Source organism: Meles meles, chromosome 12 (assembly GCF_922984935.1).
Source record: "Meles meles chromosome 12, mMelMel3.1 paternal haplotype, whole genome shotgun sequence".
In the NCBI taxonomy this organism is placed as follows: domain Eukaryota; kingdom Metazoa; phylum Chordata; class Mammalia; order Carnivora; family Mustelidae; genus Meles; species Meles meles.
In genome coordinates, this window is record NC_060077.1 from 9,673,677 (window position 1) to 9,700,183 (window position 26,507).

The 26,507-nt window shown below is 52.6% G+C and overlaps 1 protein-coding gene across 10 annotated transcripts; it reads right to left on the bottom strand.

The window, feature by feature from the left end:
- Positions 1–2,613: 2,613 nt before the first annotated feature.
- SDSL (serine dehydratase like) lies at positions 2,614–25,668 on the bottom strand. 10 transcript variants are annotated; one of them, XM_046025082.1, is made up of 11 exons: positions 25,405–25,427; positions 19,541–19,664; positions 16,251–16,378; positions 14,994–15,203; positions 13,608–13,801; positions 13,333–13,372; positions 12,486–12,625; positions 9,260–9,348; positions 8,335–8,562; positions 4,038–4,162; positions 2,614–2,988 (listed from the first exon to the last, which is right to left on the bottom strand). In XM_046025082.1, the coding sequence occupies exons 5-11, from the start codon at positions 13,779–13,781 to the stop codon at positions 2,795–2,797; spliced, it is 990 nt and encodes a 329-aa protein (XP_045881038.1). In that variant the 5' UTR covers positions 13,782–13,801; positions 14,994–15,203; positions 16,251–16,378; positions 19,541–19,664; positions 25,405–25,427; the 3' UTR covers positions 2,614–2,794. The 10 variants fall into 10 exon arrangements, 9 of the variants coding, with proteins under 9 accessions (XP_045881038.1, XP_045881035.1, XP_045881036.1 ...); XM_046025079.1 differs by lacking the exon at positions 25,405–25,427 and adding an exon at positions 24,682–24,774; XM_046025080.1 differs by lacking the exons at positions 16,251–16,378; positions 25,405–25,427 and adding an exon at positions 24,682–24,774.
- Positions 25,669–26,507: the final 839 nt, after the last annotated feature.

A 26,507-nucleotide genomic window follows, 5' to 3' on the forward strand; every position in this document is an offset into this window, starting at 1 on the left:
AAATAACCCTCACTTAATGACACTATTTCCTCATAAATACACGAGTGTGTGCACTCTCCCGCAGGCACACACTTGGACACAAACACGCGTGCATGCAAGGTTATGAGCACACAGGTGCACACACAACCACACACAGGCGACTGGGGACACAAAGCCTCAGCCAACATGTCCCCAAAGAGAGGGTCCCAAACGACTTGCCGCTCCACAGGTACGGAGCCCCATGTCCTGCCTTGTACGGGTTCTGCCCAAGCTGGGGAAGGGAGAGCAGCCGTGGTATGAGCCTGGGCCCCCTCCTCACATCCCACCTTGTCTGGATTCCCAGGTTTGAGGCTGGAATAAAGGACTAGATGGAGGAGAGGTCTCGGGAGGCAGGTTGCTGCAATCAGCCTGGTGAGGGTGCAGAGGAAAGCCACAGGGATGCCATGGGGTCCTCGGAGCCAGGATAGGGGCCCCAGCAGGGAGAGGGGGAGGCTGGGCGTGTCCAGACAAGTACACACACCTGGGGGCCCAGGCTGCCAAGCTCTCCGCACCGCCCTGGACAAACACAGAGACGCTCCTGCTCCCAGGACCCTTGGCTAGGCTTCCAGATCCCCCTCGGTGTGGTGGGAGAGGGCAGAGACAAAGTGAGGAGGGTCCCTGTGCCCACACCCCGATCTGCGAGACCAGGTCATGTCATCTTTGCATGGCACCCATGGCCTCGGCTTCCACCACCCGTGTCCTTGCCCTCTCCCTGTGTCCCCCCAGCGCTTGGCATTCCTGGGGTGTCAGCCAGGGAGGGCTACAGTAAGGTCATTGGCGGGTGTTATCTGAATGGGGTCAACAGGCCCCTCGGCTTCTTATCTCCGGCCTGCCGAGACGAGGAAGGGAGCAAACGGCAGCTGACAAGTCTCCCAGGAGTACGGCCAAGGGCAAAGCTCTGACTGGGAAACAGAACACCTGGGACTGAGGTGAGCTCTGCCACCCCCTGCAGGGAGCGCTCAGCTGCTCTGTGCCTCAGTTTCCTCATTTGCAAAAATGAACGTTACAGTATCAACCACGTGAGTAATTGCGGGGATTAAACGAAATGACTGCTAAGGCCCATTTGCATGTGGTAGGTACTCAAGCCGTGAATACATTCTGGCTCTTCCCCACCCCTCATGGCTGGGGAGAAGCGCTCAGAACATAGTAAGAACCAACCCTGATTGATATATGCCAGGTCTGTAGCAAGAACCTGCAAACCACCCATTTCACAGATCAGAACACTGAGGCTCTGAAGCAGAGCTTCGCTTGCTCAAGGCTGGTGAGGAGGAACGGCATCAGGCCCGATTCTGGCTGAGTCCTCTGCTGGGGCTCTCTGTGCCCCCTCTATTCTGGGGAGTTCACGCTGTAAGATTCCAAGGAAATACTGCTAGGCCCGGTGGCTTCGGGACGCACAAAGCTGAGAATGGAAGGCAGTGTCTGGGGGCCAGGAGAGAAGGGGACAGAGGCAAAGGGACGTCACTGCTGCCCTCAAGTTCTCCTCTTGAGAGAGGGAGGTGGTGCCTGGCAGGGGCAACAGCCTGGGGATAGGAAAGGGGGTGGGAAGCTACAAGCGGGCCCCCTCCAGCCCAGAGGTGCGACCTGAGGCCCAGAGAAGGGAGAGCACTTGTCCATGCACACACAGCGTGCAGGAGGCAGGAAAGGAGGCCCCAGGGGAAGGCCTCACTATCTACCAGGGGCTGTGATGCCTGGCGGACTCCACGCTCTAAGCCTTGTTTCCAGCAAGGCAGTGAGGGTTGGATAGGGCTCCCCAATGCCAAGCTCTCGTGGATCCTAGCCATCTCTGGGACCTCAGCACGCCCCCGGATGGGGTAAGGGCCGGCCCCCTCTAGAGAAAGAGCCAAGGGAGGCTGGGGCAGGGCTGGGCCTCCCCTGCCCTGAGCCAGGCTACCCTATCAGAGACACTTTGCTGCCCCCTGGTGGCTCCAAAAGATTCTAATTTCCCCTCTGTTTCCTAAGAGATGCTTCCCATGGGGGAGAGGTACCCAACCCAGGACCGGCACCCACCCTCGTTGTGACCCACAGGTGTGTCCAAACCCATCTGTCAGTCCTGCTTCCTACCCCAGGGTCCCATCACCACCAGCCAGCACACGAAGAAGGCTGAGGTCCAAGAAATAGAGTCGTATTGAAAATCACAGGGTTTGAGCCTGGCTGGGCCATGTGCCCGCCAGGACATCAAGTGGGTTTGGTCACCGTCCGGTGCCTCAGTTTCCCCATCTTTATAACAGGGATGATACAATGATTTCTGCTTCATGGTGCCCTTCCAAACATTAAAGAAGGCAATGAGTGGAAAGTTCTTAGAAGTTTCCGGCACATACAAAGCTCTAGAGAAAGCCAGGTGTTATTGTCCTTGCCCACCCAGATCTGAGTACAGCTGTGCAGAATGCCCCCCTCTCCTCCTGGGCAGGTCCCCCAGCTGAGGGAAGCCCTACCAGGAGTTCATCACGACTGGACTGTCTCAGAGCTCCAAGGTTTGAATCCTTGGCTTTCTGGTCCCAGCTGTGTGATGGAGAGTCCCTTCACACAGGGCCAGCCTCAAGGTTGCTGGGGGCCTTCTGTGAGCTTGTGGAGCCAGAGAGATGGGACCAGCTGGAGTCACAACTTCATCTCGGAGTGTTTATTGACTAGGTCTGCGGGGGAGCCAAGGGAAGCATTTCAGGAGGGCTTCCTGCAGGAGGCAGCTGGGCACAGAAGCACGGAGCAGTTTCCATGGCCATCCATGAGCACAGAGGCCCCTCGGCCAGCTATGGGGGTGTCCATCCCAGACGAGGAGCCATCAGCTCTGACCCAGCTGGGCTTTCAGAGCCTGCAACGCTCCACTATCAATGTTATTGCCTCCACACACAATGACCACGACCGAGGCCAGGGACGGGTGCAGGCGGCCCTTGGCCTGGAGCCTCCCCAGGAGGCCTGAGTAGATGACAGCCAGAGGGGCCCCGCAGGCGGGCTCCACCAACATGCGCTCATCATCTGCCCGGAGCAGGGGAACGGAGTGCATGAGAAGAGAGAAAGGGAAGAAAAAGCATTTAGTGCTCAGTAGGCTCTGGGCACCGCAAATCCATGAAGCCAGCCAGCCAGCCAGCCAGCTCACAATCCATCATCTGCCTGACCCTCTCTCCATCCATCAATCTGACCACCCATCCCTCCATCCATCCACCTTTCATCTATCTATCCATCCATCCATTCCTCTATCCATCATTTGGCTGTCTGTCTGTCCATCCATCAGTGTATCCATCAATCAACATATCCATCTATCTATCCATCCATTCATCCATCATCCCCTATCCATCATTTGACTGTCTGTCTGTCCATCCATTAGTGTATCCATCAATCAGTGCGTCCATCCATCCATCCGTCCATCCATCCATGCATTCATCCATCCATCCCCTATCACTTGACCGTCTGTCTGTCCATCCATCAATGTGTCCATTAATCACTGTGTCCGTCCATACACCCATCCATCCATCCATCCATCCACCCATTATCTACCTTTCCATTCACTCATACATTCACCCATTCATTTGACAAATATTTATGGAGCACCCACTCTCTGCTAGGCCCTATGCGAGGAAGGCCCTGGGGTCACCACAGTAAAGAGGACATGCCCAGTCTCACCCCCACGGGGCTTACATCTAGCGCTGTAGATGAATAACAACCAGGCAGCTATGAACAGAGGCCATGGGGAGTCTCCAGCACAGGAGGGATAAGAGTGGAAGATCGGAGGAGGCGCCATTTTGACTGAGTAGCCCGAGTCATGTGAAATCAGCAGGAAACTGGCCCGGGGTGGGGGTGGGGGGCGTGGCCAGGAGGAAGCAGAGCACATATAAATGTCCGGAGGCTAGAGGCAGCACCGTGGCCTCTGGCCCTATCCTTCCACAGGCTCAGCATGCACTTGTCGCATAACTGGTGCACACCCAGCCCTGCGGTAGGCACTGAGCGTACAGACAAGACAGAGCACCCAGAGACCCAGGGTCTTTGGAGGTCCCCGAGCCTGGGGAGGGAGGGCAAGTCTCACTCACCCAGGAACTGCTGCACAGCACTCACAGCCTGGCCGTCCTCCACCACCTCGGAGATGATGTCTAGCTCCTGCGTGCACGCCAGGGCCCTCGCAGCCACGGTCTTGGCACCCAGGCTCCTGGCCACGCTGTGGGAGAGGGCGAGGGGGCAGGGAGGGCCGGGGTGTGGGGCAGAGCTGAGGACTCCTCGGGCCTCCACCCTCACAGACGCAGCCCTCTAAGCCTCAGGCCCCCTTCCCGTCCTGCAACGGACCCGGGGCTCAGCCTCGCAAAAGCCCAGCACAGCACTGGCACAGAGGCAGTAGCCCCAAAATTGGGCGCCCCATGAGGGACCAACAAATGCATACCACTCCCTCCAACCGTGATTGTGGCCGTCCTTACACAGACCCCAGAAAGCCAAGCATGGAAACGGACTGGGTTGTGTCTTATTCATTCATAGCTACTTATCATGTCTATACGATAACTAATATTTATGAACTATCTACCAGGTGATAGATGCATGTGTTTCCTCTCTTAATCCTCAAAATCCCACCTTGGAGTTAGAAATGTATGAGCTCCGTTTTCCAAGGGAGGAAACTAAGAGGCCCAGGGAGGTTAAGGAAGTAGCTCAAGGACACACAGCGAGTCTGAACGTAGCAGTGTGGATTGAAATCCAGACAGTCTGGCTCCAGCGTCCATGCTGTTTATCTCTGTGATTGGGATGGCCCACCTGCCGGTTCCTTCCCAAGCTGGGCAGTGTTTCAGGCCCAGCAGAGCCGGCCCTGAGCCCCGAGCGGCCCAGAGCCCAGAACTCAGGAGCCAGGCTGCCCGATTTCAAACCTGAGCCCCGCGCTAGCAGGGGGACCTCGTGAAGGTCACTGCACCTCCCCGATCGTCAGCTTCCTAAGTCTGAAAATGGAGGTGACGACGGTCCCTTGTCCACGAGATTGCCATGGGGGTGGAGTTCCAACGTTCTGAGTGTGTAGAAGAGAGCCTGGTGCATAGAAAGTCCTTTGGAAGGGCTGGTGGTGGCTATTACCAGCGCGGTTACTAAGAACAAAGTCAACAACAACGACCAGAGAGAAACGGGCCCAACTACAGACCCGTCAATCGTGGTCACCGGAAGGGAAAGGGCTGGGGCGGGGGGCAGATCTGGGCGAAACCGATAAAGAGGATGAAGAGGACCAAACTTCCAGTTATAAAATTAATAAGCCACAGGGATGGAACGTCCAGCCCGGGAGAGAGTCAGTAACACGGTCGTCACTTCGTGTGGTGACAGTGGAGAGGCGATTCCACTCCTGCTGGTGAGACAGTGGGATGCGGAGGCTTCCCGGATCGCTACCTGGTACGACCAAAATGAGTAGGATGTTTTAGGTTGACTAGAAACCTTGATTATAAATAAATACGTAAGAACAACGTCTGGGAGAGGAAAAAGAATTAAGTAGATAGATAGAGGCAGACCCCCGGGAGGGCACCCTCCCTGAAACAGGGGTGTGGGGCCAATCTCCCTAGGGTGAGAGATCCCGGCCAAAAGGAGGGAAGGGGAGGGGCAGGAACATTCTGGGCAGAGGAAGCAGCATGAGCAGACGTTGGTGGCAGGAAAGAGCGTGACCCAGCCAAGGGGCGGGACGACAGGCCAGCAGCTGGAGTGGGGCTGAGGGGAGTGTGGATCTGGGCCTGAGAGCCTGGGGAAAGCACCCCAAGCAGGGGGTGGGGGGTGAAGGGTCCCGTAGGTCAGCAGCGGAGGAAGGACGCCCTGACCTGCCGGGAGACAAAGGACTCAGGGCAACAAGGACGCTCAACAATACCACGTGTAGGGACGCAGCCCAGAGAAATGGACACGTTCGTCCACAAGCAAAGGTCCCTACAAGCAGCAGCACGACTCCCCAGAGCCCGAAACCCAGACAGTGCAGCCGCTGAGGCAGGGATAGGCAAGATGGGGTCCAGCCACATGGGAGAGTAGTATTTGGCCATAAAACAGAATGAAGTGAGGACAACGACACGGATGAAGCCAAGAGACGTGAGGCTGAGTGAGAGAAGCCGACACAAAAGGCCACGTATTGTATGACTTCATCCAAATGGAAATGTCCCCAACAGGCGAGTTCATAGGGACAGGCTGTGGAGCAGTAATCGCTGGGGGCTGGAGGGGAAGAGGGACTTGGGGACAGGTGAGGAAAATGTTCTAAAAGGGGGTTGCCTGGGTGGCTCAATGGGTTAAGCCCCTGCCTTCGGCTCGGGTCATGATCTCAGGGTCCTGGGATCAAGCCCCGCATCGGGCTCTCTGCTCAGCAGGGAGCCTGCTTCCCCCCCACCCCCCCGCCTACTTGTGATCTCTCTCTGTCAAATGAATAAATAAAATCTTTAAAAAAAAAAAAAAAGGAAAACGTTCTAAAAGGGATTTTGGTGACGGAGGCACAACTCTGAATATACTTAAAATCACTGAACTCTACCCTCTAAGAGGATGAATTACATGAAACATGAAGTCTATCTCAATAAAGCTCCAAGCAGAGCCAGAGGATGGAGAAGGGCTGGGACAGCCATCTAGGGGAGCGCTGCTGCCCCGGGGTGGGGACAGAGCTGGACAGGAGCTGGAGTCCAGTGGGAGAGTGGACAGAACTCCCAGCAAGCTGACTGTCGGGTGGGTCTGGTCAGAGCCCCAGGCTGGAGAGTGGTGTCCTTTACAAAAGCAGTAAATCCATGAACTTCCCTTAGTGCTCCACTGTGCCGGGCTCTGAGGGAGGTACGAGGGACTCAGAGCTGAATAGCCAGTCCCCATCCTCAAGCCCCTCTTTCCCAACTAGGGGCCCAAACCAGCCCATCCACAAGCTCTTTCACAGCTGAGGAGTGACACAGAATGTCTTTGGGGCCTTTGCATATGAGAAGCAACTGCCCAGCTGAGCCCTGGAGGATTTCATCAATGTAGGAGGGGCTGGTATTTCGGGTGCAAGGGACAGGAAAGGCCCCGAAGTTAGAGGCACAAATAATTTTCAGGGAAAGGCAGCACGGAGACACTGGAGGGTGAGTGGCGTCAGACAGGAGTGGAAATGGTACCAGAAAGACATTAAGGAGACTCGTATGTCCAGACAGAACTCTCCTTGAAGCAAAGACTATTTCTCTAACTGGCCAGCCAGAACCATATATACAATAGGTGCTTAATAGAGATGACTTAATAGGCTGTTCTGATTTCAGCCACCTTGCTGTCATACACCATGATGTGGATAAGTTCCAGCACGTAATGGGTGTTTAATAAAATAGGGTGCTGGTAGCCGTAGAGGGTTGAACAGTGTCTCCCTTCAAATCCACAGCCATACAGAACCTCAGAACATGATCTACTTTGGAACTAGGTTCTTTGCAGATGGAATTAGAAGATAATGTCACACTGGATTAAAGGACCCTAAATTCAATGACTGGTGCCCTTCCAAGAACAGGACAGACACACAGAGAAGAAGGTGATGTGAAGACAGAGGCAGAAGCTGAAGGAGGCCGTAGGGCCTTCCGAGGGAGTGTGGCCCTGCTAGCTCCTTGATGCCACACTTTCAGCTTCCAGGGCTATGAAAGAATGCATTTCTGTTCTTTTAAGCCACCTAGTTTGTGGTTATCTTTATGGCAGCCCTAGGAAACTAACGCAGCACCCGTGAGGATGGTTGTGGTGATGATGACGGAGGATGTAAGATGACATGGGTCTGGAGGCTGGCCACTCTTGATTAGTTACTTAAGTGGTTCATAAGAACTTTTCCTCAGTTGAATTAAAATCGGTTACACGAAGTAACAAGGAAAAACTTCTCTAATGGTATTGCAGAAAAAAACGAAACCATGTTCATGATGGATCATAGGAACTAGAAAAATCGAGTTTAGGAAGGATACGATCCCAACTTAAAAATATATGATCGATTCATTCATTCATTTCACAGACATCTGTTGAGCACCTACTGTGTGCCAGGCTCATTTCACTTGTATGTAACTATGCATGCCTAAGGGGAAAACACAGACCGGGAAAACATAACCCATTGTTCGTCTTTGGAGGGTGGACTTGAAGGCGCCATTTTGTTTTCCGTTGCTTATGGCTTGCCTACATTTTCTAACTTACCTGCAAAACACTTAAACTGCCTTTGTAATGATATAGACCAATGAAATTTTTTTGTCCATTACTGAAACTTAAATGAATCATATCTTTCATCTGCATTTTTGGCGTTGCCTTCTGACATTACTGTGGTTGGAGTCCTAAGGAGAAGTTGAGTCTCTTGGGTCCTCCCTACCTCCACTGATAGGACAGCAACACTCCTACCCTCAGCCTCCCACACCTGCCCCAGCCCACACCTACCTGGTGATCTCTGGCAGTGTGACTAGCCTGCCTGCCTTGATGGCTGCATTGAAACAGTGGGCCCCTTGGGTCTCCACAGCGATGATGGGCACATCCTGCCAGCCCACTTCTATGAGGCCAGCTGATACCCCAGCCAGGAGCCCTCCACCCCCTACTGCCAGCACCAGGGCCCCCGGTGGGGTTCCCAGTGCTGTCTTCAGCTCTCGCACCAGGCTGGCGTGGCCTTCCCTGGGGGAAGGAGAAAGCAGGGTGAGAAAGGCCCCCATTCCCAAAGGCTGATGTATACACAAACTCTCCTCATCACCACCCCACTCCCCATCGACAGCACGGGGAGCAGAGACCCTGCAACCCTTAATTAGCTCAGTGTTCATCCATTCAATGTATTCATTCACTCATTCTTTCCCCTCCCCACACCTCCCAGCCATGTTCTCAGACACTATCCCGTTTAATCCCCTCCACAATCTTGGAAAGAGGCAGCGTTAGTGTGTGTGCTTAAGAGGGGACGAGCATATCAATTGGCATCCAGCAAGTTCTGGGCCTGGGACCCAATGTCTTGGCCATTTATTAGCTGTGTGATCTTGGGCAAGTTCCTTGAGCACCCTGTGCCTGTGGAATGGATATCAAACTCCCACCTCGAGGGCTCTGGGGAGGATCAAATAGATAAATGTGTCCCAAAGTACACTGAATACGTAGGATTGACTATTGCCATTTCCACTGTACACATGTGGAAACTGAGGCACAGGGAGAGATACTTTGTAGAGTCACAACTTGCAAGTGGCAGAAGCAGGGTCTGAACCCCAGTGTGCCTGCCTTCCGAGCCTCTTCTCCTCTCTAGGCCTCAGTTTCCCCTTCTGTCCAATGGAAGGACCCCAACTCACGGAGGGTCTGGGCCCTGAGCTCCATGGGGGAGGGGCAACAACCTTACCAGATCAGGGGGTGGTCAAACGGAGGGACGTTCACCCAACCATCCCTCTTGGCCAACTCTTGTGCCTTCAGACTGGCCTCGTCCCAGACCTAAAAAGAAGCGAGGTCCTGAGGAGCCCCAGGAATCGGACCTCTCTGGAGACTGGAGCAGAGCCTGAGGTCTCCTGCATGGCCCCAGGGTCTGATGGGCTGAGGAAAACCCCAAGGGCGAGACCAGAGCTGGGGTGGGCCCGGCAGCCTCCTGGGTCCAAGGCGGAGGCTTCTAGTCGGGTAAGTAGATGTCACGTGCTTTCCGCAATCCCAACAGGCCGGCCTGCAGTTTCAGGGGAGGGTGAGCTCCAAGGCCAGCTAAGCAGTTTTTCCGCTTCTAGCCAGCCAACAGGGGAGAAGCCCCCTCAAATCAGAGCCCCAAGTAGCAACTTGGCCCCTACAGATGGTGTCCATGAAAACCAGCGATCGCCCAGGGGATGACCTGCCAGTTGAATTCAGGCAGCCAGAGGCAGCCCGGGTCTTGACAGACCTACGTGGACCATATCAAAGGTGGGTGCACTTTTCTCGTGGGCTTGGCATCTGTGGCAGAAGTCCACGTCCCCGCAGCCCAGCGCAGAGGTCACTTGTAGGGTATTTTCCGGCTAGGGGATTCTGCGGGGCAGTGGGCAGGGTAGACTTCAGTGGCAAGGGGCAGGTCCTCTGACCCTCCCTGTGTGTGTCCTCCACAGGAGCCCCGAATGTGGACTGAACCCCAATTGCCCACAGAGATGACTCCCGGACACACCACTGGGAGCTTTCTTCCCTTCCCTGTCTCATTTCTATGTCCCCACCATCTCTGTAATCACCTCTCAAATAAACTACATGCACCCCCTTCCTTGTCTCAGGGTCTGCTTCTGGGGAACCCAAGCTAAGACAGGATTTCGGAGGGGCCCCCACCCTGGCCAATCCCAGCAGAAGCTAAGCGACAAATAACAGCCCCTCCTCCAAGGGACAGATGGTGACAAGGGGGCTGGAGATCACCTTCTCCCATCCTCTGGCCCCCAGCAACACCCACACTGGGCCTAGCCTGTGCCAGGGGACACAGAGAGGACAAAGAGATAGTCTCTGTTCACAAGGAATCACCCGTTGAACCAAAGAGACAGGCCTCATTCTCTGGAGTTATTGAAACAAACGTGAGACTCAGAATTATGCAGTCCTGGGCGCCTGGGTGGCTCAGTGGATTAAGCCGCTGCCTTCGGCTCAGGTCATGATCTCAGGGTCCTGGGATCGAGTCCCGCATCGGGCTCTCTGCTCCGCGGGGAGCCTGCTTCCTCCTCTCTCTCTGCCTGCCTCTCTGCCTGCCTCTCTGCCTACTTGTGATCTCTCTCTGTGTCAAATAAATAAATAAAAAAATCTTTAAAAAAAAAAAAAAAAAGAATTATGCAGTCCTTAGTGCCACTCACCGGCTTCCTGCCTCCTGTCCATGGCCCAAGAGAAGCCAGAGTGAGCGCCCCCTGTGCTCCTCTCCTGCTCAGACTCCTGCCGTGGCTCCCCTTTGCCCTATGCCAACCTCACCTACAAGCCGCCCTGTCCACCGAGGGGACTGTCCCCCTCTCCAGCCTCACCTGTCACCCCTTCCCCCAGGGGCCAGGCCACAGCAAATGGAATGCACCAGGCTCACTCCCATTCCAGGCCTTTCTGGGCTCCTTCCTCTGTCCATGACCCTCTCCCCAATGGGAAGACTTGTATTTCCCTTTCAAGATAACACAGGGGACCCTTCTTGGGGAGCCTTTCCTGGATCATCTCCCCAGGTCTGAGGCCACTGCCCAGTTCTCTCCCCCCTCCCTCCATTAGAATCACACGTCCTTGCCTTTTGTTAGGTGACTGCTGTTCTTCCCACCAGGGGCCAGAGTCCATTTTCTCACCTACACTGATGTAGGTCCCAGCCGTGTGACTTGCTTTGCCCAGTGGCATGTGGCAGAAGTGTCAGTGTAGCCATTCTGAGCCACAGCCTCAAAAGGGTCTTTCCTCCCACTCCTCCTGCCATTCACCTAGAGAAGAACACGTCCCAGGTGGCCACCGGTCCAGAGGGATGTGGGGGACATGTATGCAGACCTTAATCCTGCCTGCAGCCTGGCACAGAGCCACCTGGCCCACTCACAAGCCCACGAGCAAGAGAGATCGGGTTTCTCATAAGCACGATCTAGCAGCAATAGCTGATTAAAGCAATATGTTTTCTCTGTTCTTCGTCAGGGCCGTGTTCTTCCCATCACAACACTTACTGCAATCTCTTATCAACATCTGATTATCTGTGTGTCTCCCCAACAACACCTGAGCTTCATGAGAGTAGAGACCATGTCTTACTATCTCTATATCCCTAGCTCTAACCTAGTACAGGCATATAGTGTGAGCTGGAAGGAAGGAAGGAAGGAAGGAAGGAAGGAAGGAAGGAAGGGGAGGAGGGAGAAAGGTGTTGGGGAGATGGATGGATGGATGGATAGATGGATGGATGGATGTTAGACAGATGGTTGGACAGATGGATGGACAGATGGATGGATAGACGGACAGATGAATGGGAGAGAGGAAGGGAGAGAGGGTGATGGATGGGAGGACAGTTGAATAGATGAAGAAAGAGAAGAAAGAAGGGAGAAAGCAAGGAAGGAAGCTGGACACTAAGTATTTGCAGACCAGCTTTCAGGTACCATGGTACGGCTTTTTAGTTTTAATTTTAATGGTTTTTTAAAAAAATCTCTTTTCCAGGGAAATTTTTTTCTTCCTTCTAGGAAGGTAGAAGGATCACATGTTTGCATCTCTCTTTCTTTGGCAACAAGATGAATCAGCTCTATCCCTGGTGGTGGGCACCTTTCATTACTGGGGTGGTCTCAGAATGAGAAATGATGCCGCTGTCACCTTTCTTTATACTTTTCGTCTCATCAAATGGCAAACATTTTTAAATGAATAATACCAAGTGTTAATGAGGCTATAAGGAGATGAACACACTCGTGGTCCATGAGCTTCCTGTTTCTCTTGGGTTCAGGCAGGAGAAGTCTTCTCAAGGTAGGTAGAGGCAGGAGGTCCCAGGCCTCCATGTACAACATGCCTCGCTCCCACCTCTCAGCTCAGCCAGAAGACTGGGCTCCGGGCATTGTTCATTAAAAAAGGAAAGAAAAAAGCAGAGAGCTAGCCTCTCCTAGGGTTGAGGTGGGGGACAAGGGAAGAGCCCACCCCAGCTGGCTTCTCCTTACTGGGGTCCTTACCTTTCCAGTCAACTGCACCTCAGCCCCCTCCCCCTGCAACCTCCTCACCACCTGCAGGGAGGTGCCCTCAGGGAGCACGATGGTGGCAGGGATGCCCAGCTTCCGAGCAGCATAAGCAGCCGCAATGCCTGCGTTGCCCCCTGTGGAAGCAACAGAAGGGGTGCCATTGTTTTAGCCTGTTAACACACCATCTTCCTTCCCCCTCCATTTCCCTCTGTGGATCACTCCTTCCCAGCACTCATATGCCCCAACTTTGAGTTCTCCTTCTGGTCCCAGAGGTGGATATGTGATCTAGATAGACTTAATCAGAGAACTCAAGCCCTTAACCCATAATTGGTTCAGGGATGAGTACATGAGCCAAGCGAGGTGAAAAGACCAAATCATGGATTGAGGAAAACCAACAAGAAGGGGTTGCTTCCTATTCACTAGGGCTGACAGGATGATAGGAGGCAGGCCTAGAATTCCCAGTGGCCATCTTGCTGCTATGAAGTCTGTGTGAAAATAAAGCTAGTATAGAAAAAATGACAAGTCAAGGGAAGAGAGATACAAAGGAGAGCTCCTGGATCCAGCTATACCTGAAAGCCACTTATCCCAAGAATGTTCAGTTCTTGGGGCCTGTATCTTAAACATGTATTGAATGGGTTTCTGCCACTTTGGCTATAAATCCTGAATATGGGAAGAGGGCTAAAAGAAGATACATGAAGTGGTCATCTTGAGGGGGTTGAAACCTGGACATTTACTGCAGCTCCAGACAGCTCTTTCTCCCCGCAGTGCAGCCCTGAGGACCCCGCAGTGCAGCCCTGAGGACCCCGCAGTGCAGCCCTGAGGACCCCGCCCTGAGGGTCACCTGAGGAGCACACCAGGTGTCTGCATCCCTTCTTGGCTACCTGGGAAGAGAAGGAATGGGGTTGGGGACTGACCCAGGCAAATGTCATAGAGCCTGTGTGGGATGGATTTAGTCCCTTCCCAGCCCACCCTGATACTCCTTGCCCCTCATCCAGCCCCACCCATCTGTACACGTTTACTTCTCCCCTCCTGCCCTCACCCCTAGCCAGCCAGCATCCATCTCCCTGCTCCTCCTTCCCGAACCATCTCACTCCTCCCCTCCTGCCAACACCTTACCTCCTGGCAGAAATGCCCAATGCCCCGGATTTTGAAGGAGCCAGCCGGCTGCACATTCTCACACTTGAGGAAGACAGTCGTGCCTGCCACCTGGGAAAGCGCCCAGCTCTCCAGCAGAGGAGTGACTGTGTGGAAGTGCTCAGGCTTAGTGCAGCCTGTCAGAGAGCTCTCCATTCCAGCAATCACCAGGAGGCCTGCAGGAGATCACGAAGGCCATGTCCCAGGCAGCTCCAGCAAGAGACCCCTTCCCCAGGGTATGGGGGGTAAGGAGAAGAGCCTTAGCTAGGCTCCTTAGCCTTATCTGGCTACCAAGCTGTGAGACTCCAGGCAAGTATCTGCTCCTCCCTAGGCCTCAGTTTCCCCATCTGGACATAAAGGTTTGGACTAGGGACTCTTTCATTCTGTAACTGTGGCTGCCCACAGGGCTGGGGGTGTAGAACATGGCCAATACTTGGTGATGAATGAATAAGCGTGGGAAAATTCATTCATTCATTCTTCATGCATGCACGCAAAAAAAAAAAAAAAAAAAAAAAAAAAACCTTTTACTGAGCACCTACTATGTGCCAGGCAGTTCCATGTTTGGGGGCACACAAGTCGGAGGCAGCCCCTGCTTTGCCAGAGCTCACATTCCAGTTGGGGAGACAGAATCACACAATTTCAAACAGGGGCAATGGGGGTGGGAGGCAGTGTATTAGCAAACATGGTCAGAAAGGGTCTTTCAAGAGAGAAAAACTTTTAAAAACTTGAATTATGGAGAATTTAAACATAGCAAAATATCGAGAACTCTCTAAGGAACCTCTGGTGTAATCCTCATCACTCAGCTCAGGCAAGTGCTCGTGGCCTGCTCTGTTCCATCCCCACCTGTGCCCCCCCTCCCCGTACTATGCTTTTTCCCTCCTTTATTCTTCTTACTGTATTTTCTTCCTATACTACTTCATCTGTAAGTACTTCAGCATAGATCTCTAAAAGCAAAGAACTTTTTAAACAATATAACCACATGGTTTCACAACTGTATACATTTGTGCAAACTCACTGAATTCTTATTCAAAGTGAACTAATTTTTTTTTTAAGAGAAAGAGAAAGAGTGAGCCAGGGGAGGGGTGGAGGGAGAGGGAGAGAGAGAGAATCTTAAGCAGGCTCCACACCCAGTGCGGAGCCCAACGGGGACCTCCGTCCCACCACCCTGAGATCATGACCTGAGCCAAAAATCAAGGATCAGATACTTAACCTACTGAGCCATCCAGGTGCGCTGAGCTAATTCTATTTTATGGAAATCATATCTCAGTGATGCTATTTTTTAAAAAAATGTCATCACAATACCATTATCACATCTAAAACTATTAATAATCATCTCTTACTATCATCCAATATCTGGTAATCGCTCACCTTTCCGATCGTCTCATTAAATGGGACACATGGTTGTCCCATGTGTCCCATTGGTTGGTTTTGCAGTCAGTGTTTGGGGTTTCTAAGCATTTGGATCAGGATGCAAATCGGATCTGAGAGTATCAGGTTGGCTGAGACGGCTTTGAATTCTCTTTTCATCTGCAAGTTCTCCAAGGGGAGTGACAGCAGGGAGCCCAGGGAAAAGCATTCCTGCAGCGGGGAGAGCAGTTGGAAGCACCTTGAGGGAGAAACGAACTCGGACTATTGCCACTGCAGGGAGAAGTGACTGGGCACAGGAGGCGAGCAAGGAGAGGTGGGCAGGCCCTTGGGGAACCTTCTAGCTGTCAAGAGCTGGGATGTTATTCCAATTACACTTGCAAGGGGAAACCGTCGGGAGGTTTGAAGCAAAGGCACAGTTAGTGAATGACCCCGTGGGAAAAAGCAAGAAACAAAAAGGGAGAAAATAGGAAGTGGGGGGAATAGAGGGTTTTGGTTTTTTTTTTAAGATTTTATTTATTTATTTGACAGAGAGAGATCACAAGTAGGCAGAGAGGAAGGCAGAGAGAGTGAGAGGGAAGCAGGCTCCCTTCAGAGCAGAGAGCTGGATGTGGGACTCGATCCTAAGACCCTGAGATCATGACCTGAGCCGAAGGCAGCGGCTTAAACCACTGAGCCACCCAGGCACCCCTAGAGGGGTGTTTTTAAGGAGCAAATGCAACCCATCTTTTTTCTCTGGGGCAGAAAAAGCATGGAGCCACGCCCTGCAGTTCCACTACTGGCCAGTAGGAGGAGCGCTGCAGCCTCCTCCACCCTCCAGGGCTCAAGCTTCTTGCTCACCTTTTCTTAGTCCTGGCTATGCCCGCCGCCCCACCAGAGGGTTCCAGATCTCCTGTCTCTGGATTGGACCCCAGGGCCCTGGTTGGGATGGCCCTGAGGTTCCCCAGGCCCGGCAGAGTCTAAGCCACCCCCACCCAGTTGCATTAGGGCACTGGACATGGCACCGAGGGACAGAGACCAGTGGATCACTCAGAGTCAGCACACCTCAGCCTGGGCCTCACCTTGGCTCTGGGCTTAGGGGCTCAATCAGGGACCAAAGTTAGAAACCAGCTCCGTATTTCCAGCTGTGTGACCCAAACAAGAGTCTCAACTTCCCTGTGCCATCGTCCCTTCTGCTCTATTCTATGTCAGATATCAGCGGAGTCCTCTAGAGGCACCCACCATCTCTTTGGGGCCTTCTAGCCATGCAGGCGTGCTTACCCTTTCTCCCGCATGTCTATAGGGCACCTGCGAGGTGTAGGCCCTGACCTAGGAACTGGGGATACCAAGGTGAGCAAGACAGACATCTCCTCTTGGAGCTGATGGGGAGATCAGCATTCGACCAATAACTGTATAGAAAAACAACATAATCAAAAATGGTGAAAACTACTGAGGAAAGCACACATACAGGGAGTCTTAAAGAGGAGAACTGGGACACTTGTTGTGGCTAGAACAGGAAAGGCAGGAAATGACCATTAAAACTGAGACCTGAAAAATAAGAATGAATTAATCATACAACAAACTAGGAGAAGAGTTTGGGTGTCACGGAATCACCATGCGGACACCGTGAGGCCATACAGTGAAGGCCTCGACTCCATGCCTGACATATAACAATAGCTAATAGTTGTGTGGGACCTACTGCCAGCCAGGCACGGTGCCAAGGACCTCGTGTACCATCTTGTATAATCATTGAGACAACCTGGAGATAGGTACACTTATTAGCTCCATTTTGTAGATAATGACGCTGAGGCCCAGAGAGGTTAAGTAACCTGTCCAAGGTCACACAGCTGGAAATGGCATGGCCAGGATTAAAACTTAGGCAGTGCACTTTGGCATCTGTGCTCTTAACACCATGCCACACTTTATCTACGAGCTGCTGCTGCTGCCGGTGATGGTGACGGTAGTGGTGGTTAAAGGGATGAGCATTTCCTCTTAATTACCAGTCGTCCTTGGGAGCCAAATGTCCCTGGCTCGGCCCCCGGGTTCTCCCAGGCCTCTGGGTTACACTAAAGGCCCCCAGGAAAACAGCAGGCTTGTCAAATGAACAAGCCCCAAAACTTCCTACAGCCTCATCAAGCCCAGATGCCCATAAGGGCCCAGGCCTCCCAGACTAAGGTCAAGGGCCGAGGTGAGACTATGGCCTAGGGACACATGGCTCTCACAGCATGTGGCCACCACTGGGGCTGAGGTGGGAGCCCTGGGCCCTCCCTGTTGTGGAGCAGTACAGTGGGAAGCCTGGGGCTTGGGTTCAGGTCCCAGCAAGCATGACTTTGGCCATGTCACCTTTCCTCACTGGGCCTCTCCTGCTGCCTCTATGAATTGGGCCCAAGGACCATCTACTGTTCCTGCCTCTTTGTCCCTCAGGCTTTTCCAGAGGCCACCTGGGTGACACTCCCAGCCAAATCCCTGATGCCAGGGCTGGCAGTGATATGGGAAACAGAGGCAGAAGAAAATCATTCAAATTCCTTACCTACTGGCAAGCTCTAGAAACAGGCAGAGTGGCGCTCCCCTGGGGACTCCACTGCCCTCACCTTGAGGTTTTGCTAAGGACAATCCTGGCCTGACCGACCCCCTACCCCAACAGGTCAGACCAGGATCCTGTAAGTCTACTTTAACAATTCCTTTAGGAAACTTTATCTCTAAACCTCCAAGATAGTGTCGACAATCATTCCCAAGCATATGGCCCACTGATAGACATCTAAAGGATCTCACGAGAAGATTTTTCTCAGTCGGCATGGAACACTCCCCTGCTGCAGGCGGTGCGAAAGCCACACTCTAATGACTATAGACCGGCCCAGGACTTGAGGGAAGTCAACCGACGGGTGATGGACATGCACCCGACGGTCCCAAACCCCTACACTCTCCGCTCCACCTTGCCCCCAGACAAGACTTGGTACACAGTGCTAGACCTAAAGGATGCCCTTTTCAGCTTGCCCTTGGCCCCAAAGAGCCAAGACGTCTTCGCTTTTGAATGGGCGGACCCGGAGAAGGGCATCCATGGCCAACTCACCTGGACTCGACTGCCACAAGGATTCAAGAATTCACCCACCGTCTTCGACGAGGCACTTAGGTGAGTTCCGTGCCGAGCACCCTAATCTGACTCTATTACAATATGTAGATGATATCCTGTTGGCAGCAGAGGACCAGGAAACATGCCTACAAGGAAGGCACCAAGGATTTTCTACAAACGATAGCAACTCTGGGATACCGGGCTTCAGCTAAAAAGGCCCAGATCTGCAAAATGGAGGTGAGCTACCTGGGTTACAGGTAGAGATGGACAAAGATGGTTAACGGATGCACGGAAGGAGACCGTCCTGAGGATCCTGCAGCCTCGAAACATCCACCAGGTGCGTGAATTCTTGGGGTCGGCTGGGCTCTGCCGTTTGTGGATCCCTGGTTTCGCTGACATAGCCAGGCCCCTCTACAAGGCCACAAAGCAAAGACAGGACTTTGTGTGGACTGAGGCCATGAACAAAGCCTTCGATGACCTCAAGCAAGCCTTGCTTTCGGCCTCGGCACTCGGGCTGCCTGATCTGACTAAGCCCTCCACCTTCACGTGGATGAAAAGGAAGGGGTGGCCAAGGGCGTCCTAATTCAGTACATAGGCCCCTGGAAGAGGCCGGCGGCCTACCTCTCAAAGAAATTCGATGCCGTGGCCGCTGGACGGCCTCCATGCTTAAAAATTATTGCTGCAGTGGCCACCATGGTTAAAGGTGCAGATAAGCTGGCTATGGGGCAGGAACTATACGTCACTACCCCACTTGCCATTGAACAAACAACCCCAGACCGGTGGATCAGCAATGCCCGCTTGACCCATTACCAGGGCTTGCTTTTGAACCCAACCAGAATTTTGTTCCAGGAGCCAAGAGCCCTAAACCCAGCGACACTTCTCCCTAACCCTGACCGGGAACCCCCGCTACATGACTGCCAAGAAATCCTGGCTCAGGTGCACAGAGTCAGAGCCGATCTCCAGGTCCGACCATTGCTGAATGCAGAGGACACCTGGTATACAGACGGCAGTTGCCTTGTCCGGGAAGGAATCAGGTATGCGGGGGCAGCTGTGACCACAGAGACAGAGACTGGGCAGAACCGTTAGCGGCTGGTACATCGGCCCAACGTGCAGAACTGATTGCGCTAACCAAGGCGCTAACAATGCGAGCAGGCAAGCGGATAAACATCGATACTGATAGCAGGTACGTCTTTGCCACGGCCCACATCCACGGAGCCATTTATAGAGAAAGAGGGCTCTTAACAGCAGAAGGAAAGACTATTAAAAACAAGACAGAAATCCTCGAGCTCCTAAGGGCCCTCTGGCTGCCTAAGGCACTGGCCATTATCCACTGTCCGGGACACCAAAAAGCAGACACGCCAGTGGCCAGGGGAAACAGGCTGGCCGACTTAAAGGCAAAAAGAGGCAGCTCTTTCGGTGGACCATGTCTTAGTGACCACGCTGCCCGATCCGGGAGCACCGAGCCTGCCAGACAGCCCCAAGGACACTGACGAAGACTTACAATGGATTAGGCGTCTGCCCGGGACACAATGTTACATGGCTGGTGGAGAGCTACAGACCGCAGCATAATCCCACCAGAGGAACTGGGACGGCGAGTCGTATCCAAAATGCACAGGAGGACCCGCCTGGGAACAAAAAAAATGGAAGACTTGGAGCGACATGCAAAGATCACCATCAAAGACTCCCGATCCAAGGTCGAACAGATTGTGGCAAGCCATCACGCATGCCAATTAACTAATGCACCGCCCATGGATCTAACCCGGGCACCCGGCTCCGGGGGGACCGCCCAGGAGCCTACTGGGAAGCGGACTTCACTGAGGTAGAACCTGGAAAACACGGGTACAGGTATTTGCTAGTGTTTGTAGATACTTTTTCAGGATGGACAGAGGCATTTCCCACCAGACGTGAAACCGCACAGACCGTGACCAAGAAGCTGTTGGAAGACATCTCACCGGGGTGTGGTTTTCCTGTTAGGATTGGATCAGAAGACGGACCAGGATTCGTCTCTAAGGTGACACTGGGAGCAGCACCGGTCCTTGGGGCAGATTGGAGATTACATTGTGCCTATAGGCCCCAAAGCTCAGGACAGGTAGAGAGGATGAACAGGACGTCAAAGGAGACCTTAACTAAATTAGCCCTAGAGACTGGTGGGGATTGGGTGACTCTCCTCCCCTTCGCCCTATATAGGGTGCGAAACTCCCCATGTAAGATGGGACTTACCCTCTACGAGACCATGTTCGGTGTTTCTCCACCTGTTATTCCCAATTTAAAACCTCAGGTGCTTGCTGGGTTTGATGATCACCAACTCCTTTTCTCCCTCCAAATGTTACAACGAACCCATGGACAGGTGTGGTCTGAGCTGAGGGCCCTCTATGAGACGGGGGCCCCCCCGGACCCCCATCGATATCGACCGGGTGACTGGGTGTGCGTTCGGAGACGCCAACACCAGACACTCCAACCGCGCTGGAAGGGACCCTACATCGTGATCCTGACCACTCCCACCGCTCTCAAGGTCAAAGGAATTACTCCCTGGGTCCACTACACCCACGTCCGGCCAGCTGACCCACACGCTGTTCTCAAGGACTTTGTTCCAGAATGGAAAAGTCAGCCCGACAAGGACAATCCCCTAAAGCTAAGACTGCGCCGTTCTCACTTACCCCACTAATGTTGCTTACGCCATGTCCCCCTCACGCCAGGGCCAATTCCCACCAACCACTTAACCTAACATGGCAGGTAACAAGTGTTTCTAATGCAGAGGTTGTATATTCCCTCTCAAAAATTGCCCCACAACAGGCTTGGTTCCCTGACCTTACTCTTGATCTAACAAAACTACCTGGGGACACCCATCTCCACGGATTAAGAAGCCAACTATACAAACGACATTTTTATGTTTGCCCGGGACACCTTACAGGAAACCAGGCAAGGCAGCATGGGGGGCCCCCCACGTTTACTGTGCCAGCTGGAGCTGTGTCTCCACGGGCGAAATTTGGTGGACGGCCCCCTACAAAGATGATTTAATTACTCTTTTTTTTTTTTTATTTGACAGACAGAGATCACAAGCAGGCAGAGAGGCAGGCAGAGAGAGAGGAGGAAGCAGGCTCCCCACAGAGCAGAGAGCCCGATGCGGGGCTCGATCCCAGGACACTGGATCATGACCTGAGCCGAAGGCAGAGGCTTTAACCCACTGAGCCACCCAGGTGCCCCCGATTTAATTACTCTTAAAAGAAACCGCACATCGCAGAGCTCTGAAACTGGTAATCTGATCACCCTAAAATTCACAGAGGCCGGCAAACTAGATATAAGATGGCAGGTAGGATTTACTTGGGGCTTAAGAATCTATGACGTAGTAAGACTCGGTTACCAGGACCCAGTGTACCAGGTACACTATTCATCGTGAGACTCTCGGCCCAGAATAATCAGGTTAACGTAGGCCCAAACCCTGTGCTAACGCCTCCTCCGCCCAAACCTCAGACAACCCCTACCTCCCCACCACCCTCCCCTGTACCTACATGCCGTCTGCGTCCACTAACACCCCTGACGCAGACACAATCACTCCCGTCCCGGCCTCCTTCCCACAAGATCCTCCCTTCCTCAACCCCTCTCAGCATCCTCTTTGGAACCTATTGTTCCAAGCTTACAGGTTCCTCAATGCAACCAAGCCCCATCTTACCCGATCTTGCTGGCTCTGCCATGAAATCCAGCCTCCCTCCTATGAGGGAACCGCGATGTTGGGTCAGTACAACATAACCTCCAACCCTAATGCCTTTAGATGTCATCAGAAGACTCAAGGACTCACTTTACAATCCGTGTCAGGTCAGGGACTCTGTATAGGCACCCTTTCACCCCAATACCAGTCCCTATGTGAAGAGACAAGACCTATAGACCTATGTCTAACTTAGACTACCACCTACCTCCTCAAGATGGTTCGTGGGCATGTTCTACAGGCCTTTCCCCCTGTTTTCATGGTCAGATTCTAAATCAGACAAAGGGTTTCTGTGTGTTAGTTCAGCTACTTCCTAAAATTTTCTACCACTCAGGTGAGCAGGTACTTCCATGGTTCGATGCAGGTACCCACAGATGGGATAAAAGAGAGCCCATCTCGGCTATCACCATCACCACGCTGTTGGGAATTGGGTTAGCAGGTGCAGGGACGGGTATGGCTTCACTAGCCGTACAGAACTCCCACTATAACAGTCTCGGGGCAGCCATCGATCTGGACATAGAATGGATAGAGACCTCTATTTCCCACCTCCAAGACTCCCTAACATCTTTGTCTGAGTTTGTCCTTCAAAACAGGAGAGGACTCGATTTAATCGTCTTACAACAAGGGGGGTTATGTGCTGCCCTAAACAAGGAAGGTTGCTTCTTCATTGAGCACTCAGGAATAGTCCGAGAATCTATGGTAAAAGTCAGAGAAGGTTTGGCTAGATGCAAACGGGAATGGGAACAGCAGCAAGGTTGTATATTCCCTCTCAAAAATTGCCCCACAACAGGCTTGGTTCCTGATTGGAACCATGACTGAATCATGGTTCAATCATTCCTCATGGTTAACTACCTTGCTGTCCACCCTAACCGGACCCCTCATTATCCTCCTTCTCCTCCTTACCTTCGGGCCCTGCATTATCAATAGATTAGTTACTTTTGTCAAAGACAGAGTCGGTGCAGTTCAGCTCATGGTACTCAGACAGCAATACCAACCACTGGCCTTTGTTACTGAGGCCAGTTTGGACCCATGATTGGGTCTTTCCTTAGGTTCCTCTGAGAGGGGGAAATGTGGAGGCCAAGAAAAACAAGGCTGTACCCACCTCGAGTCCAGCCCTGACGTAAGTGCAGCCATCTTGATGTTCCAGATTATCATAAAATATTTCTTGGGTTCTGACCTACTCAGGTTAGCATTTTTTTTAATATTTTATTTATTTATTTAACAGAGAGAAAGCGATCACAAGTAGGCAGAGAGGCAGACAGAGAGAGAGAGGAGGAAGCAGGCTCCCTGCTGAGCAGAGAGCCCGATGCGGGGCTCGATCCCAGGACCCTGAGATCATGACCCGAGCCGAAGGCAGAGGCTAACCCACTGAGCCACCCAGGCGCCCCTCAGGTTAACATTTTAAACAGTCCCTCCCTCCTTTAATGATTGGTTTAAACTCCTGGACTGGAAAAGGGTTTTTTGTCAAATAGCAAAAAAACTTATCTGAGCTTCCTTTTCTTTTTGTTACACTCATCATGTTTTGCTGTTTTCTGCCATGTCTCCTCACCTGACTTCAACTCCTCTGGTGTCATAACTTCCACGGACGAACCTTTCCACTCGGGAAGATCACCTGAGCAGTCTCCCCTGGCCTCAGCTGCCTCTGTCTTTCATAACTCCCCTACACATTCCCCAACTGACCAGTGTTGACCCGAGTGGGTAGGGACAACTCTACACCCCTGTTCAGCAGGAAGAAGTTACAAAAGATGAGACCTTCCACCTTCAACAACCTTAAAGATTTAAGGGTCAAGATTGTTCAGGGGGGAATGATGTGGGAAACAGAGGCAGAAGAAAATCATTCAAATTCCTTACCTACTGGCAAGCTCTAGAAACAGGCAGAGTGGCTCTCCCCTGGGGACTCCACTGCCCTCACCTTGAGGTTTTGCTAAGGACAATCCTGGCCTGACCGACCCCCTACCCCAACAGGTCCAACCAGGATCCTGTAAGTCTACTTTAACAATTCCTTTAGGAAACTTTATCTCTAAACCTCCAAGATAGTGTCAATAATCATTCCCAAGCATATGGTCCACTGATATACATCTAACGGGTCTCACGAGAAGATTTTTATTACTGGTAATAAATAACCTTTCTCCCAACAATAGCTAGCCCCTCAAGGTCCTGGAGACCTTGCTTCCAAAATTCCTTAGAGACTAACATCATCCCCAATCCCCTTTGTCCTCACCTACCGCCGAGTCCACCCCTACTCTGCCTTTAAAAACTGACTGTAATCAAGAACATGGAGGACATGGGGAGATGGAGAGGAGAAGGGAGTTGAGGGAAATTGGAAGGGGAGATAAACCATGAGAGACTATGGACTCTGAAAAACAACCTGAGGGTTTTGAAGGGGCGGGGGGGTGGGAGGTTGGGGAACCAGGTGGAGGGTAATAGGGAGGGCACGTATTGCATGGAGCACTGGGTGTGGTGCAAAAACAATGAGTACTGTTACGCTGAAAATAAATAAATAAATAAACGAAAGAAAAACTCTGACTGTAATCTGGTTCGGGGTCCAAGTCCCTACTCCTGTGCGTCGGGTGTACTTGGGCCCAAGCTTAAGCTTGTCAAATAAACCCTCGTGTGATTGCATCGGTGTTGGCTCCTTGGTGGTCTCTCGGACGCGAAAACTTGGGCACAGCAGCAGAGTGCCCAGTCCTGCCCCTCTGGCAAGCAGGACCTGCTGCCCAGCCATCAGAGTCCATGGCACCCAGCCTTCTTCTCCAGGGCACAGACCACAGAGCACCCTGAGTTAAATCACTGTTCCTGGGAAGGTTTTGCACCCAAACCCTTCACTTTCTGCCTGCTTATCATGAACCTTGTCCCAGAAGCTTCCAGATGGCCCTACACTCACATTCACACATGCACACAGATCCCTAGAGGCACCATTTGGCCCCAGGCCCCCTTACCTGACTGCCTAGCAGTCCCCAGACCCAGCTTGGCTCCAGCCGGCAGCCCACCAGCCTGCCCCGGCACCAGCTCTTCCCAGTTTCCCCCAACTTCCTGTGGTCTTGGCCCCTCCTCCCGTGTTAAAGGGACAGCTCCACACCGTCCCACTGTGAAAGGGGACGAGGTCAACTTTCACTGCCTCCCTGTGCGCTGTCCATGGTCCCATTTGACAGACGAAGCTGGCTCAGAGAGGGAGACTCACTTGGCCAAGGCCACCCAGCCAGGGAGAGCCACCCTGGACCACCTCTTCCGTGACACAGACATGCCCAGATCTTCTTACTCTGGGTCCAGGGCTTGCCCTGAAAGTCAAGCCATCACCCCTGACCACTGACAGGGTCAGCTTAGGGCAAACGCCCAAAGAAACAATGGTTACCTGCCACCTGAGAAAGCCTAGTTTTTTTCTGAAGCACCTTCTCACCTCTAATATTTTACACCCAACAAAGGAATTCAAACAGTCATTTATGGTTCAGATGAATGCCTCTGGCCATTTGTTTGCTCAACAAAGGTTTACTGAACACCTACTATGTGTCAAGCCCTGGGGACTTCAGCCTCTGACAATGCAGCATGTCCCCTCCTCTCATGAAGTCCCAATGGGCCACCAGAGAGCAGTTGCCATCAGTGTTCCCAGATGCGGTCAGGCAGGGGTGGAGCAGGGCTCTGGACGGTCAGAGCGGGGACCTTACCTGGCCCCAGAGGGCTGGGAAAGCCTCTTGGAGGAAAGCAGGTTTGGGGCTGGAGATGTGGGCAAGGGCCAGAGTCCACAGCGATGTCTGTGCCATTCCGGAGTCTTGACCTCACCCAGGAATACTCGGGAGCCATAGAAGGCTGGAGGCAGAGGAATAACACAGTCAGATTTACATCGTCTCCATCTCACCGGGTGAAACTGAGCTAGTCATATCCACCTTGGAGCCTCAGTTTCCTTACATAAAAAATGGGAGGTGAGCTCCAGAAAGGACCTGGCAGGCAAGATATTCTTTGCCCTTCTAGGACCGAGTGTGACCTCCCCAGGTTTGATGATTAACTTCTGACTGCTTGGGGTAAAGTTGAGCTGCTTGGCCATGATCCCTGATGAGGACTCTGGCAGCTTCATTATCATCTTCCCATTAAACATAAACACATCCTTGTCTGGTGTCCTCCTGGCCTGGGGACAGACCCATGGCTAAACCCAGTCTGTACCCTGAGGTGGCCTCTGGACTAGAGGGGAGAGGAAGCCATCCAATTCAGTGACAATTTTACCACCTCCAGGAAGACAGAGGACAGAAGGTCCTCACAGGGCAGCTGGGTCTGGGTGAAATGAGGGCGGGCTTCCTGGAAGAGTGGAGCCTTAGCACACAACTCAGACTTGGACAAGAAACATGACAGCCCTTGAACAACATGGCTTTGAACTGCGCTGGTCCATTTATATGTGGACTTTTTCCAGCACAGGACTATAAGCATATTTTCTCTTCCTTATGATTTTCTTAATAATATTTTCTTTTCTCCAGCTTACTTTATTGTAAGAAATCAGTATAAAGTACATATAGCCCGCAAAATGCATGTTAACCAACTTTCTGTTATTGGTAAGGTTTCTGGCCAACAATGGGCTTTTGGGAATTAGGTTTTGAGGGAGTCTCTGGTAGAATTAATGTGAGGATCAAATGGGTTAATATATGTAAACTATTTAGAGCAGTAGAAAGTGGGGTGCCTGGGTGGCTCAGTGGGTTGAGCCTCTGCCTTCCGCTCAGGTCATGGTCTCGGGGTCCTGGGATGGAGCCCCGCATGGGGCTCTCTACTCAATGGGGAGCCT

What these genes read in the sequence shown, in the direction of transcription:
- SDSL (XM_046025077.1), bottom strand. Translation starts at nt 25,540, where the DNA reads ATGGCTCCCGAGTATTCCTGGGTGAGGTCAAGACTCCGGAATGGCACA. An exon ending in TCCCAGCCCTCTGGGGCCAG is followed by an intron (nt 13,802 to 25,404) that starts GTAAGGTCCCCG and finishes GATCTCCTGCAG; the next exon opens with GCCTCCTGGTGATTGCTGGA. An exon ending in ACACTGCCAGAGATCACCAG is followed by an intron (nt 4,163 to 8,334) that starts GTAGGTGTGGGC and finishes CCTCTCCCACAG; the next exon opens with CGTGGCCAGGAGCCTGGGTG.